This window comes from Mycotypha africana, assembly GCF_025528875.1.
Source record: "Mycotypha africana strain NRRL 2978 chromosome Unknown BDF20scaffold_8, whole genome shotgun sequence".
NCBI lineage: Eukaryota > Fungi > Mucoromycota > Mucoromycetes > Mucorales > Mycotyphaceae > Mycotypha > Mycotypha africana.
Genome location: NW_026515732.1, coordinates 1,053,818 through 1,066,442, shown reverse-complemented (window position 1 = coordinate 1,066,442; position 12,625 = coordinate 1,053,818). Strand labels below are relative to the sequence as shown.

At 37.2% G+C, this 12,625-nt stretch overlaps 5 protein-coding genes across 5 annotated transcripts; 3 read left to right on the top strand and 2 right to left on the bottom strand.

Moving 5' to 3' along the window:
• Positions 1–262: 262 nt before the first annotated feature.
• Positions 263–3,456, top strand: BDF20DRAFT_914999 (uncharacterized protein; the record flags this gene model as incomplete). Its single annotated transcript, XM_053084261.1, has 3 exons — positions 263–1,196; positions 1,286–2,004; positions 2,083–3,456. The coding sequence occupies 3 exons, from the start codon at positions 263–265 to the stop codon at positions 3,454–3,456; spliced, it is 3,027 nt and encodes a 1,008-aa protein (XP_052934237.1).
• A 1,367-nt stretch (positions 3,457–4,823) lies between these two features.
• BDF20DRAFT_907097 (uncharacterized protein) lies at positions 4,824–7,509 on the top strand (the record flags this gene model as incomplete). Its single annotated transcript, XM_053083345.1, has 7 exons — positions 4,824–5,039; positions 5,115–5,513; positions 5,578–5,811; positions 5,874–6,020; positions 6,082–7,058; positions 7,131–7,365; positions 7,432–7,509. The coding sequence occupies 7 exons, from the start codon at positions 4,824–4,826 to the stop codon at positions 7,507–7,509; spliced, it is 2,286 nt and encodes a 761-aa protein (XP_052934236.1).
• A 799-nt stretch (positions 7,510–8,308) lies between these two features.
• Positions 8,309–10,322, bottom strand: BDF20DRAFT_883122 (WD40-repeat-containing domain protein). The gene is made up of 3 exons (XM_053081764.1): positions 10,009–10,322; positions 9,826–9,932; positions 8,309–9,751 (listed from the first exon to the last, which is right to left on the bottom strand). Exons 1-3 carry the CDS (start codon positions 10,152–10,154, stop codon positions 8,481–8,483), a joined length of 1,524 nt encoding a protein of 507 aa, XP_052934235.1. The 5' UTR covers positions 10,155–10,322; the 3' UTR covers positions 8,309–8,480.
• Positions 10,323–10,544: 222 nt separating this feature from the next.
• Positions 10,545–11,702, bottom strand: BDF20DRAFT_883118 (ribosomal protein S5 domain 2-type protein). The gene is made up of 4 exons (XM_053081763.1): positions 11,376–11,702; positions 11,056–11,296; positions 10,895–10,977; positions 10,545–10,833 (listed from the first exon to the last, which is right to left on the bottom strand). The coding sequence occupies exons 1-4, from the start codon at positions 11,657–11,659 to the stop codon at positions 10,611–10,613; spliced, it is 831 nt and encodes a 276-aa protein (XP_052934234.1). The 5' UTR covers positions 11,660–11,702; the 3' UTR covers positions 10,545–10,610.
• A 53-nt stretch (positions 11,703–11,755) lies between these two features.
• Positions 11,756–12,566, top strand: BDF20DRAFT_659550 (uncharacterized protein). The gene is made up of 4 exons (XM_053075967.1): positions 11,756–11,923; positions 11,992–12,099; positions 12,162–12,283; positions 12,351–12,566. Exons 1-4 carry the CDS (start codon positions 11,869–11,871, stop codon positions 12,501–12,503), a joined length of 438 nt encoding a protein of 145 aa, XP_052934233.1. The 5' UTR covers positions 11,756–11,868; the 3' UTR covers positions 12,504–12,566.
• The last annotated feature ends 59 nt before the right edge of the window (positions 12,567–12,625 follow it).

Below are 12,625 nucleotides of genomic sequence, written 5' to 3'. Positions count from 1 at the left end.
ATTTGGCCAATAAATGATTACATGTAGCTAGAAGCTCCGTTACTTTTTAAGGTACCAACGTTGGTGTTACTGAATGTGATTTGGTGAAATACAAGTTCATGGCTGGTGAGAATCAATGTCTTTCTTCATCACACTCTGTTGCTTCGCATCACTGTCTCCTATTCTTTAGAATCGACTTCCAATTTCATACTCTCAACCATTAAGCCTTTATTACCGTTATCGCATATCTCGCAACTTTACAGGTTATCCCTCGAAACTTACCATGCTGCCAAGCTCACCAATTGTCAGTAGGCAGCCTACAATCGCATCCCGTAGACAGCGTATGAATTCAGAAAAGCTGTCATTCAGCCTCTCTATTAATACAAATGTCAGTTACCAAGACTTTACAAAAGCTCGAGGATTTCAACAGACTGCTAAAATCAACGATGCATTCTGTAGGCATAATACTTTGTCTCATCAACCACAACAACACCAGCAACTGCTGCGTCGGGTATCAACCACTACAATGTCCAACTCATCGGAATCGTTGTCAAATGAAGAACTTTCCTCGAGAATTGCGGATAGTTTCCAACAATTTTCAAGTATACTTACTCAATTATCAAGCAGCACTTTTCCCAAAGGTGGAAATAACAATAATAATTGTGGAGCTGCAAGTGAATCAGAGCTTATTGCCAATACGGGAATACCGGTGACACCATCCCATATAAATCAAAATTCCTCGTCAGACGCGAAAATATCAATGGGCAGTAAACTATCACAAGTCAAGGAAATGCTAGTTAGTCTCTCCACAGAAAATCAACACCAACCACAAAACGAACAAACACAGCGTAAAAATGCAAAAGCAATAATGACAAATAATCGACCGCAAATGAATATGGAAGGTTATGATGAGCATGCTAGGTTAAAAGAATTCAATGAAGTATACGCTGTTTATGATCATAAAATATTCAACGCAAATATCAGGAACCCTAAACTTCGTTGCAAGCTCATTGCTCGATGGTTTAACCGAGCTGCTGCTATGGGCGATATGCAAACAATGCAACATATGTTGGAACATGTGGAAGTGAATGTCAACTTATCGGATGACAAAGATTCAGGAATAACGCCTTTGATGTACACTTCTTATTTTGGACATAACAAATGCATAGAGCTATTGTTAAAACAACCGAACATTCGAATTAACAAACAGGATAAAAGTAAGTACAGTCTGTTCTTTTTGAGGGAGCTGTAAAACTAAGAATCCAATGAGTGCCACTCAAAAGCATACTTTTCTAATACATCTCAGAGGGCTGGACAGCACTAACTTGGGGAGTAATCGGCTACCGAACACTAAGTGTAAAAATGTTATTAGGTAATGGTGCAGAAATACCAGCAATGTCAAAAATCGTTGAGAATCTGTCAAATAGCTTGGCAGCAAAAAATCCTATCATTCCTGTTGCTGTTGTGATAAATAATGATACCGCGTTACTGCCGGCAAAGTTTTCAACGACGCTGTTTCCGACTAATCAAAATCAATACATGTTACTACATTATCATCGTGAATCTAATTGCAATTATACGAATGAACAAACGATATGCGAGGAGTATAATCAACATCGATCCTCAACGTCTGATTTCAACCAAATGAACGATATAGTTAATACAAAACAACGCAAGGAGGAAATAACCGGGGGCCACCAAATTGAAAACATACAAAAGGAAGATGAAGACGTCTTTAAAGATTGGACGAAACAGATACTGACATCTTGCACGTTCGACTGGCACAGATGTCTGTATAGCCAAATGTTTGTGTATAATGTAATGGATATGCATGTTATCATTGATATGGCATTGCAGGTTAGCAATGTAAAAGCTTTGAAAGATCAAGTTTCGTCAAGTAACGAGCTTTGGCGTCCGGCGAACGTGCTGTTTCTCTCTTCTCGGTATGCATGTTATTATTCTAGCAAGGAATCACTTTCAAACATATTGGAAGCTTATTTGAACAAGCAGGCAAAAGTTATCAAGGTTTGCTTACAGAAGCAATGATTTATTTATTTTTTGCTAATTGCATACAATTGATACACATTTCGCTCTGGTTTGTAGACAGCCTCCCATAATGCAGAAGTACTAGCATTCTGGATGGCTAACATGTGTCAGTTATTAAGATACTTCAAAAAAGATATCGGCTTATCACTCACCACACACAAATTCCAAACAAAATTAACAGAACTTGTATGGATTGCGTACACATATTTTGTAAGCGAGTCAACCAAAGAACTAGGAAAAGTGTTGGATTCTTGTTTGATAGATTTTGAGTCCTTACCTGAACTTGGAACTGTCGAGTTTGCTGATGACTGGCAAAGGTTCTTTAAAAGGTCTAGTAGAAGTTCACTAGATTCTAAACGTACAGAGGTGTCTCCCAGGGTAGCAGTTAATTATATCAATGTTAACAGCTTTAAGGCTGGTAACTCAACACTAGATTTTTCAAAGACACCGACGACACCATTATTATCGCCGCAACGGCATTCAATCACATCAATCACGTCTCTTGAAAATACTCAAACTAATAGTCCTCATACAATCAGTCAAAGCCTAGTCACAGCTCAGTCTACTCTGCAATCATACCACGTTCCGCCAGCTATCATTGTTCAATGCATGTCACAATTGGTGCGATATGTCTCATTTGAAGTAATACAGCGTATTCTATCACAAAAGAAAAGAAAATGTTTGTGCCGCACCAAAGCTCTTCAAATATGTATAAATATACATAGTCTGGAAGAATGGTTGAGCTTGAACCAGTTTCCACCATCAATGATTTGCAAACATTTTCAACCATTAAAACAAATATTACAATTGCTACAATGCATATCTCAAATAGATGATGTCTTTGCCTTCACTTCGGCTATGGAGAGATTTGATAAAGTGAGTCCAACACAGATGAAATACTGCATACAAAATTATCGGTATGAAGTTACAGAAGCGAGATTACCGGTAGAAATTGAGCAGTTAGTATCTCAGATCACAACGGAATACGAACAGCGAGAACAAGATATCAAAAACAGTGCAGATCGGGGATCTAATGCTCCTCAGCTATGGAGCAGTAATTTAAAGCAGTTGGATCTCCTTATCGCACCCGTATCAGTAAAGACTGATCACTTGATAACAATTATACCAACTGAGCAGTTATCAGAAGAGAGTAACAATACATATATTACAAATATGTCGTTTCCAAAGGAAATGGAATCTGATTATATTCTTCCATTCTCAGCAACCGAAGTGAATGATCTTCTATCTTGCTGGAAGTCGCAACAGCGAAAGAATCTCCAGAAAACCGTTGAGATCAACAATTATGCCGACGCAATATATAAAGCGATCAAAGTTGAAAAGCAAGATCATGAAGATTTATTTGATAAGATATATCCTTGTATCCCAGAAGACTGGCTTTTTCAATTGGATAAGAGATTAGGTATACAATAATAGTAAAGTCGTCAATAAACCAAAATGTGAATGCCATAATTGAAAGACAGCCTTCCTGAAAGTTCAAGGAAGCCCAACCAAGAATATAAAATATAAATCAATATCGTTTCATTCCCTGTCTTTTTGATCAATCCGATATGGACCTTCCATTTTTATTCGAAGATGGCCATAGGAGCATGCCAGAAAAAAGGGAAGCATATCTTCACTGTTCAGTATATCTTCAATGTTGAAAAGGCTAAGATCAATTCATGCGCGTCAAAAGTGGTATAAACCTGCTTGATTATTTAAATTGCTAAATTTTGAAGTTGATAAAGACGAAGTGATATGCTTCTTGGTATCTTTGATGGATGTGCTTGATCGAACAAATTCAAGTGGCTCCGTAAACTTTTGAGAAGATATGGTTGGCAGTAACAAGTGCTTCTTGTTCGGTTGCTTCCTTTGAATTGTACTGGCTTTTGTAACGGTGCAGGTCAATAGGATTCGTGTCGATCGTTGAACACGAAGGATTTTTTATAATCATGGACAATTGTTCCGATAAAATTGTAATAAATATTGCAAGTCGTCTAAAAATACTGCATAATTTAGAAATCAAAAAGGTGCCAAGTTAAAGCATTTGAAAGGCCGCTATTTTTGCCTGATGAGTTCGCTTCATCACTCTCCAAGTCTTGTTACAGAAGCTAGAATAAAAATGTCGTTGGCACAATGGAGACAGTTCAACTTTTTTGATAAGCAGCAAGCTGTCGATCCTAATGATAAAACCAAAATACCAGCCTTGTTTCAAGTAATTTATAACAGTTTCTGCCAAATCCCGCCATTAACAACCAACTGACATTTCTTTCTCTGATTTTAGAATAAAGACAACACTTTATTTACAGCAGGAAGAGGCCATGTCATTGTAGCAGATATCCTTTTTTCGTAGATGACTAACAGAGTTTCTCTTTAAGAACATTGCATATTCCTTGAAGTAATTATCCTTAACCCTTTTTACTATACACAGCTCAGGCAACATTTACATTGTCGATCGTTCTTTTAAGCACCAAAAGTTCACTGCATATGATGGGGGAAGAGTTACCTATTTAAAGCAGATGAAGCAGAGTAACATACTTGTTACCATCGGCGTAAAGTGGTTCAGTGAATACTTTCGTTTTAGCCTCTATTTATTAAACGATTAAACTTCATTTTGGACTCACTTACAGGAAGAAGACACGGTATCGGGCACACCGCTGATTAAGATATGGGATCTAGACATATTGAAACCTTCTGCGGAGCCAAACGAAGAAAATATTGTACCAACATTATTAAAGTCAATCAAAATACAGCATGGAGGCAAAACATATCCTGTAACCACGTTTGCTATATTGGAAAATATGTCACAGCTCGCTGTTGGATTAGCCAACGGTGTTGTTATCTTGATTCGCGGTGATTTATCGAAAGATAAGGTCATTAAGCAGAAGGTGATTCATGAAGGAGAAGAGCCTATCACTGGGCTCGGATTTCGTGAACAGACCAAATCTGTTATATTGTTTATCGTGACCACGAGTAATATAATGTCGTATAATACGACTGTTGTGAAGCCTACGACTGTAAGTAACAATGATTTCGCAGACAAACATCGTTATAGGGCTATATGCTGATATGGAAACTTTACCTTATGGTAGACTATATTGGATGAACAAGGTTGTGGTTTGGGATGCGCCATCATGAACGATCAACAGGAGATGGTTGTTGGCCGCGATGAGGCTATCTACCTCTATGACCCTACAGGAAGAGGACCTTGCTTTGCTTACGACACACCAAAATCTTCGCTGACATGGTTCAAATCAAATTATATTATTATTGTGTCTCCACCTGTTATGACTTCTGCTAATCTCTCAACCGGTGCTAGAGAATCTTTGAACCTAAACAAAAACAATGTCAATGCAACAACAGAACTTACGAAAATAGCTATTTTCGACACAGCGAATAAGTTTCTGGCATATGTAGGCACATTTGTCGGTGGTATCCATGGTATATTCTGTGAATGGAACTCCGTTTGGGTTGTTGGTGCAGATGGAAAGGTAATTGCTACGATCGTATGGTACAATTTAATAATAATATAATGGAATATCAACCTTTCAATAGTTGTATCAATTGAATGAAAAAGATACGCCTACAAAATTGGAGATTTTATTCAAAATGAACTTGTATGTTCTTGCCATCAACTTAGCACACATGCAGAAATACGACGATAACAGCATTACCGATATTTTCAAGAAATATGGAGATCATTTATATAATAAGGGGAATTATGATGGCGCAATGGAGCAGTATATCAGAACTATTGGTCAGCTGGAACCATCATACATTATTCGAAAAGTAAAGGTTTAATATGGAAAGTGCTCGTTTGAACAGCTATTAAATGTTGGCTCTTTTTATAGTTTCTTGATGCCCAACGGATCTATAACTTAACAAACTATCTTCAGGAGCTTCATTCCAAGGGTTTTGCCAACGCAGATCACACTACGCTCCTTTTGAATTGTTATACAAAACTGAAAGATGTAGCTCGTTTAGATGAGTTTATTAAGGTTTGTTTGCATGGTATTATAAAGTATTAAAACCAATTGGACGTTAAACAATCATCTACAGACAGGTACAGATCTAAATTTTGATTTGGAAACAGCTATCAGTGTATGTCATCAAGCGGGTTACTATGAGCACGCAGTATATTTAGCAGAAAAATATCAAGTGCACGATAGCTATTTGGAAATTGTGATGGAGGATACAAAGAAATATGATGTTGCTTTGAATTATATTCGCAAATTAGGACCGTATGAAGCCGAAAAGTACTTAAAAAGATACAGTAAAACACTATTAATGTATCTTCCTGATGAAACGACGCAGTTGTTAATCGATTTATGCACGGGTACGCTTCCTTTACCTGAAAACGATGGCAATAACAATCCATCTCGAAAAGCGAATGAATCAGAGAACATGTTATCACCTGCTCCAAGCGATAATGTAAGGGCTCTCGCTGGTCTTCCTTTCGGAGGACCAAATGCATTAGACTCCTCTTCCATTTTATCCGATCAAAGCACACCTACATTACCAAAGCATACAAATAGCACACCTACACTAAACAAATTATCGCAACAATCTGCGTCCAGAAAGAGCACAGGAATCCCAAGTTATACACCACCTTCTCCTCAAAATTTCATGCCTGCTTTTATCGACAGACCGAAGTACCTCACCAAATTCTTGGAAGCAGTCTATGAATATTTGAAAAGCGAATCTATCTCAAAGGGAGCGTCGTTATCACAAAAATCAGAATATGCTAATGTTTGGAACAACCTTTTGGAACAAGTGTTGGATGAATTTGATTGCACAGAGGAGCATCGTAATAAAGGAAAAGAGTATAAAACCTTGCACCAAAAAGCATTAGCATTACTACACGATGAAAATGTGGAGTATGATACAAATCAAGCTTTAATGCTTTGCCAAATGAAACGATTTGATGAGGGCGTCGTGTATTTATACGAAAAGATGGCCATGTACTCAGATATTTTAAGGTTTTGGATGGAGAAACAAGATACAGAACGCGTTATTGAAGGCGTTAGAAAATATGGGTAATTAAGAACCATTTCCATTTTGAAAATTCATGATTGTTTATTAAGTTAAATACTTACTCTATTTTCCAGACCTGAGGACCCTTCATTATACCCCATGGTGCTGACTTATTTCTCATCCTCTCCAGAAATCATGGCTAAATCAAAAAATGAATTACTTGACGTCATGAACTATATTGATGACCAAAATTTGTTACCGCCAATACAGCTTGTGCAGGCTTTGTCGCGGTCTAATGTAGTTAACGTTGGCTTGCTCAAGAAATATATAGGGAAAAAGATCGAGAACGAACGTCAAGAATTGAAGCAGGTATGAAGTAAATTTTGAAGAGTAGAAATGTGCAGAACGTGCATTAACAACCTATACACGGTGTAGAATGAAGAATTGATCTCAAGTTATAGAGAGGAAACAGACAGAAGGAAGAAGGAGATCGAAGAACTGAAAACCAGGTAAAGAGAACTTTGCGTCAAGTCTTTTCATACAGAAACGACGCAGTCTAAATTTTGATTTTCACGTAGTGCCCGTATTTTCCAAGTGCAAAAGTGTACAGCATGTGAAGGTAATTTGGATTTACCAGCTATACACTTCCTGTGTAAGCACTCTTTCCATCAGAGATGTTTGGGTGAGAACGACAAAGAATGTCCACAGTGCACTATGCAGCACAGAATGATAAGTGAAATTAGAAGAACTCAAGAAGCAAATGCAGATAGACACGATCTGTTTTTTGAGCAACTAGATCAAGAAGAAGACGGCTTCGATGTCATTGCTGATTACTTTTCTAAGAATACTATGGCTTTTGCTAAGCTTATAGATTAATATGCAGTTGTTCTCTAGTATATCCCTTGCAATTGATGCGTTTTACCTATTTCTTAGTTAAAAAACTGAAAAAAACAGATATCTAGCGGATTGCTTTTCATCGTTGTGTCTATCGTAAAACCGTTAGAGAGAGGGTCAGAAGTAGCTTCAAAATTACTCAGCCTTGCATGTTTAAAGATGTTGTATATAGATATTATCCATTGCCAAAAATAAATAAATAAAATATACATATACAATTTCTTAGACACGTCTAGAATCCACATTTTCTGGAGGATTGTCAAGTGCGAATTACCTATATGCCTCTTCTTATGCTAAAACACGTAAAGAATTATAGAGAAATTGGGATAGGACAATCGAAAAATTGCGCAGCCCTGGTATGATGTACTCATATTGTACTAATATGAAAACACTTGTATAGATTACCGAAAGACTTTATCAGATATTAAAGTGAAGCATATTGCAAAAGATAAAAACAAAGAGTACACCTGTCACTTATTTAATTCTAAGCATCACTTTTTGCGATTTACGAACTGGATCATGATAGCAGTTTTGCAAATAAATGCATGTTTTATTGATTTTGATGGAATACATTGTTGGGTCTAAAATATTTACACATGATCATCGCTCATTTCCTCATCATCATCTGGTTGGCCCGCTGGAAGTCCTTCCATATCCTCATCATCATCCTCTTCATCCTCATCATTCACTATAGTTACAGGCTTCTTTTCTTCTGTAGCTGACACCTGAGACAGAGCTTGGTGACTGAAGGATTGACGTACACCAGCATTCGACGCCATATCCCAAACATGCAATTTACCAATTGAGCCGGCAATAGCCAACTGGAATGGAGAATCAGGGCAGAATTGGGTAGAGAAAATTCTGCCTAATTCAAAGTTGCGGCTTGTGACCAATCTGGGTTTATTATCCGAGGTATTCCAAATCTTGATTACTTTGTCAGTACTACCAGTTGCAATACATCCAGGAACAAGAGGGTTGACTTCAAAGGCACTAACAGCTTCATCATGTGCTTGTAGTGTGAAGACAGGTTTGCCACCCTTACCATCAACGGCTTGACGAACATCAAAATATTGAATGAGGCCACTTTCCAGAGCGACGTAGAAATTAGATGGATTATGTGGATCCCAACGAAGAGATTCTACATCGCTATCAACGTGCCATCGAGTTACTTGACCGGGGGAGCGAGCATCTAGCACACAAACGGTTTTATCATATGAACCAGAAAGGAAAACGGTAGGCTCAGTAGGATGCCATACAACAGATTGCACCTTATCATTGTGATGGTTATAAGATTGAACACACTTTGAAGTATTCAAGTCCCACAATTTGATCGTGCCGTCAGCGGAAGAGGATAATAAAAAGTTGCGATGATGTTTGTTCCAAGCTAAATCCATAATAGCGTCCACGTGGTATTTATCGTTCACTTTCTTTGATCTCTTTTTTGATTTATCCGTGTGTCCGAGAATGGTTTCAGGGAACATAATATCCACAGTATCCAAATCCCAAATTTCAATATCGGGATCAAAAGTACCGATGGCGACGTAATTACCAGAAGTACTTTGATCACCTACTTTACTGGCGTGTGTATGATAATCGAGCCATTCAAGACACAAGGGAAAAGACGGTAACATAATATCGTGATGAACATATAAGTTGTCTTGATTCTCTTCGTAGACATATACTTCTAGTTGTGAGATTTCATCTTCTGTCTTTGCCGCTAAAAGCATGTTATCGTGAGGTAAGATTTCTAACTCCTTGGCTTCCTCCTCCTCATCCACATTTTGCTTTAAAGTAATATAAGGATCCTCCTCATCATTTTCATAGTATGCTAGGTCTTTGATATTCGAAAAGATTCCAACCTCTATCCAATGCATAAGTAAACATAATAATGGTGAATCATACTATCCATACCCACTATCACAAGTTAAACTTTACTCTTATTAGAAGCTGCAACTTCGTTATCATAGTTTTCTAAGTTGTATTCGGCCAACTCATCGTCAATAATAGGTTCAGGCTTCGACTCAGCAGCATCTGTATTGTTACTAATAATAAATTAATCAAATATGAGCTTTTCGGTTAGTAACATAAGTTTTCGTTCAATAACAGTAGACAACTTACTCGACGGCCTTGAGATCATCTTTTGCTTCTTCTAATTGTTCAGATGCCAATTTATTAATTCTGGCATATTCTTCATCGTTGAGATCGTATTTCTTTGGATTTCTGGCTGCTGCTCCTTTACGGATCCACTGAATCGCCGAGATCATGTTTAAATTGTAAACTTGACTGATCAAATCTAAGAAAAGGCTTTTTTTTTCGAGATTTTTTTACGCTTAATTCCCTTTTACAAAAAAGGAAAATGCAGTACTCTTTTTGTGACTATGATTCTGATCAGGCACAGCTTGAAGGAATTTGCTTAATTCTTAAGAGGTCGGTAAAAGGTCCGAAAAAACTAAAGGTGAGCGAGAGTTAAAGCAGAAAACTACCCATGAATTGTGTCAATTTCATTGCTTTGAAACTTGGTTCACGTCGTTCATACGAACAATCAGATATCGGCTGCCTTACAAAAATTGATTTTAGTTTGAATCTAGATGATTGAACCTCTGAATGTTGATACAGAACACGAAGAATTCTGATGAAGTGCATTACATTATAATGTGATATTGGATTACTCTTTATTATTCTGTGCAAAAAGATCCTAATATTTGCAAGCATCTGAGGCATTATCTCCTTAGTTTTTCGTCTAAAACTTTCCTTATAAGTTCATCGATTTCTTGTACCTTGAGTACAGCGATTTCAGAGCATCTTAATACTTGACTCATTTCCAACGGTATTCCGCCTGCTTTCGAAAAAGAACAGATTTCTTTATGAGCATTCATTGTAATTGTCATAGATCCTTCCTGGGATTTTTCTTCAAGATAGTTTGGGTCAACCACCAAGCGTTCACTAATGATAGCATGTCTATTAGAACCATAACTTTATAATGTAGCACGTTATATCTGTTTACCCGTTATCGAAGAAGGCTAGTGTAATGCAGATTGGTATATGATGAATACTTAATGGTACTGGGTTCCTTTGATCCACTGGATGCTGTGCAAACAGAAAAAGCCAAATGAAAATTTAGACATGATTATTAAATATACTACGAACAATCGAGTAATAACTTACAATTGTCACTTCTTCTCCCGAAACTGTGACATCTGGCCGTCTGAAATATAATAGTGCTGTGATCGCTGCTATGGAGGCGCAATCCATAAGATTACCATCGTGGTCCAGAAATAATAGATCAACTCTGATCTGCCACACTTTTTCTCCTGCCACAATACAAAGACCCTCTGTATCAATAGCTCTACTACGGCGTAGTGATTTTTCAATAATACGGCTAATTAAAACTTCTTCCTCAGAGCGTCTAAAAAAGTTGTTGTGCAAAATAGGTATTTAGCTTCGTAGTCTTTGCCTGAGAATCAGTAAAAGAAAAAACAATTTACGATCCAGCTTCAAAAAATGGTGCAGCCATGGGTGAGATTTCACAGTTGAAAATAAGTTGTCCCTCTGTTGGCTTATCAGGATAGGGTCTAACTACTTCAGCTGATACATTCGCTGTTACTTTGGTTTTCCCCAATTGAACTTCGACGAAACCGTAATCCGAGCCCAACTTAATTTCTAACGATCGCATGTCGTAAATTTCACGTCCATCAACTCGTTTGCCATCCTTTAGAGCTTCTAAAAGAAAGTTGACTTCGTTTAAACTTGGATCTATTTCTTTGACCATCGGCTAATCGTATCGTTGTGAGTGGAGTATATTGAAGTCGAATGACGCCTAAAAGAAAAAAAAAAAAAAAAAAAAAAAAAAAAAAAAAAAAAAAAGCTGCTGAAAGCTGCATTACAGGAATACTTTATTCAAGTCACGAAATTTCAAAACCTTATTTTGACAGTTCTTGTGATTTTATCTCAACATATTTTGTGATCCTTGACTTTCTAATGTCGAAAAATTCAACCGAACGCTTAGATCCCAAGGGGAAGAAAAATAACTTGAGTATGCAGTAGTCATGTAACATAGTTGTTTCTTGAACTCGATCGTTCTCATTTATTATTATTATTTAGAAAAATTGCTTGATGTTAACTCATCGAACTCTGGCAACGGATCAATTAGTGATCCCACTTTCCCATTGCCTTCGAATATAAGTTCTTTACCTATTGGTCAAAGCGATAGTAAGTTGACGCAACTGCATTCATTTTCAGCATTTACTATATGTGCTCATTCACTTTGCTAGTTTTGTCAAAGGTGCAGGCATTTTTGCCGCAATTGAAAAAAGCAAACGAGGAGCTTGAACAGAAAGATCTCTCAAAGTTAGACATTGAAAGTGTAGATGAAGACGGACAATATATAGAAATGGTAACATCAAGCACGATAAAGAAGGACAAGAACACTTACTCTTATTGACAGAGTTTTCAATTGATAGAATCTCGGATTAGGTGTATATGATATGAAGAACTCAGAGCAGTCAGATTCTGACGAGGATGTTGAGGAGGAGGAGAACTCAAACGAGGAAAAACTAAAGATACCCAACAATAAGAACCAAAGCGGCAAGAAACCAGTAATCGAGGAATTGTGAACGTAGATTAGTTTGTAAAAAGTCCTTATTCCCAACTTATAGATATGGAAAGCATATGATATATAATACAACAATTTCAGTAATAGAATTAACAATAATATATTAATGAAAAACGGAATACA

Excerpts from the sequence above, each read along its gene's own strand:
- BDF20DRAFT_883122 (XM_053081764.1), bottom strand. The coding sequence starts at position 10,154 with ATGATCTCGGCGATTCAGTGGATCCGTAAAGGAGCAGCAGCCAGAAAT. Across the intron at positions 9,933-10,008 it reads GATGATCTCAAGGCCGTCGA|TAACAATACAGATGCTGCTG; the intron begins GTAAGTTGTCTA and ends ATTTATTATTAG. Across the intron at positions 9,752-9,825 it reads AGTTGCAGCTTCTAATAAGA|AGGTTGGAATCTTTTCGAAT; the intron begins GTAAAGTTTAAC and ends TGCATTGGATAG.
- BDF20DRAFT_883118 (XM_053081763.1), bottom strand. The coding sequence starts at position 11,659 with ATGGTCAAAGAAATAGATCCAAGTTTAAACGAAGTCAACTTTCTTTTA. Across the intron at positions 11,297-11,375 it reads CCATTTTTTGAAGCTGGATC|ACGCTCTGAGGAAGAAGTTT; the intron begins GTAAATTGTTTT and ends CAACTTTTTTAG. Across the intron at positions 10,834-10,894 it reads CTAGCCTTCTTCGATAACGG|TGAACGCTTGGTGGTTGACC; the intron begins GTAAACAGATAT and ends TGCTATCATTAG.
- BDF20DRAFT_659550 (XM_053075967.1), top strand. The coding sequence starts at position 11,869 with ATGTCGAAAAATTCAACCGAACGCTTAGATCCCAAGGGGAAGAAAAAT. Across the intron at positions 11,924-11,991 it reads GGGGAAGAAAAATAACTTGA|AAAAATTGCTTGATGTTAAC; the intron begins GTATGCAGTAGT and ends ATTATTATTTAG. Across the intron at positions 12,100-12,161 it reads ACCTATTGGTCAAAGCGATA|TTTTGTCAAAGGTGCAGGCA; the intron begins GTAAGTTGACGC and ends TCACTTTGCTAG.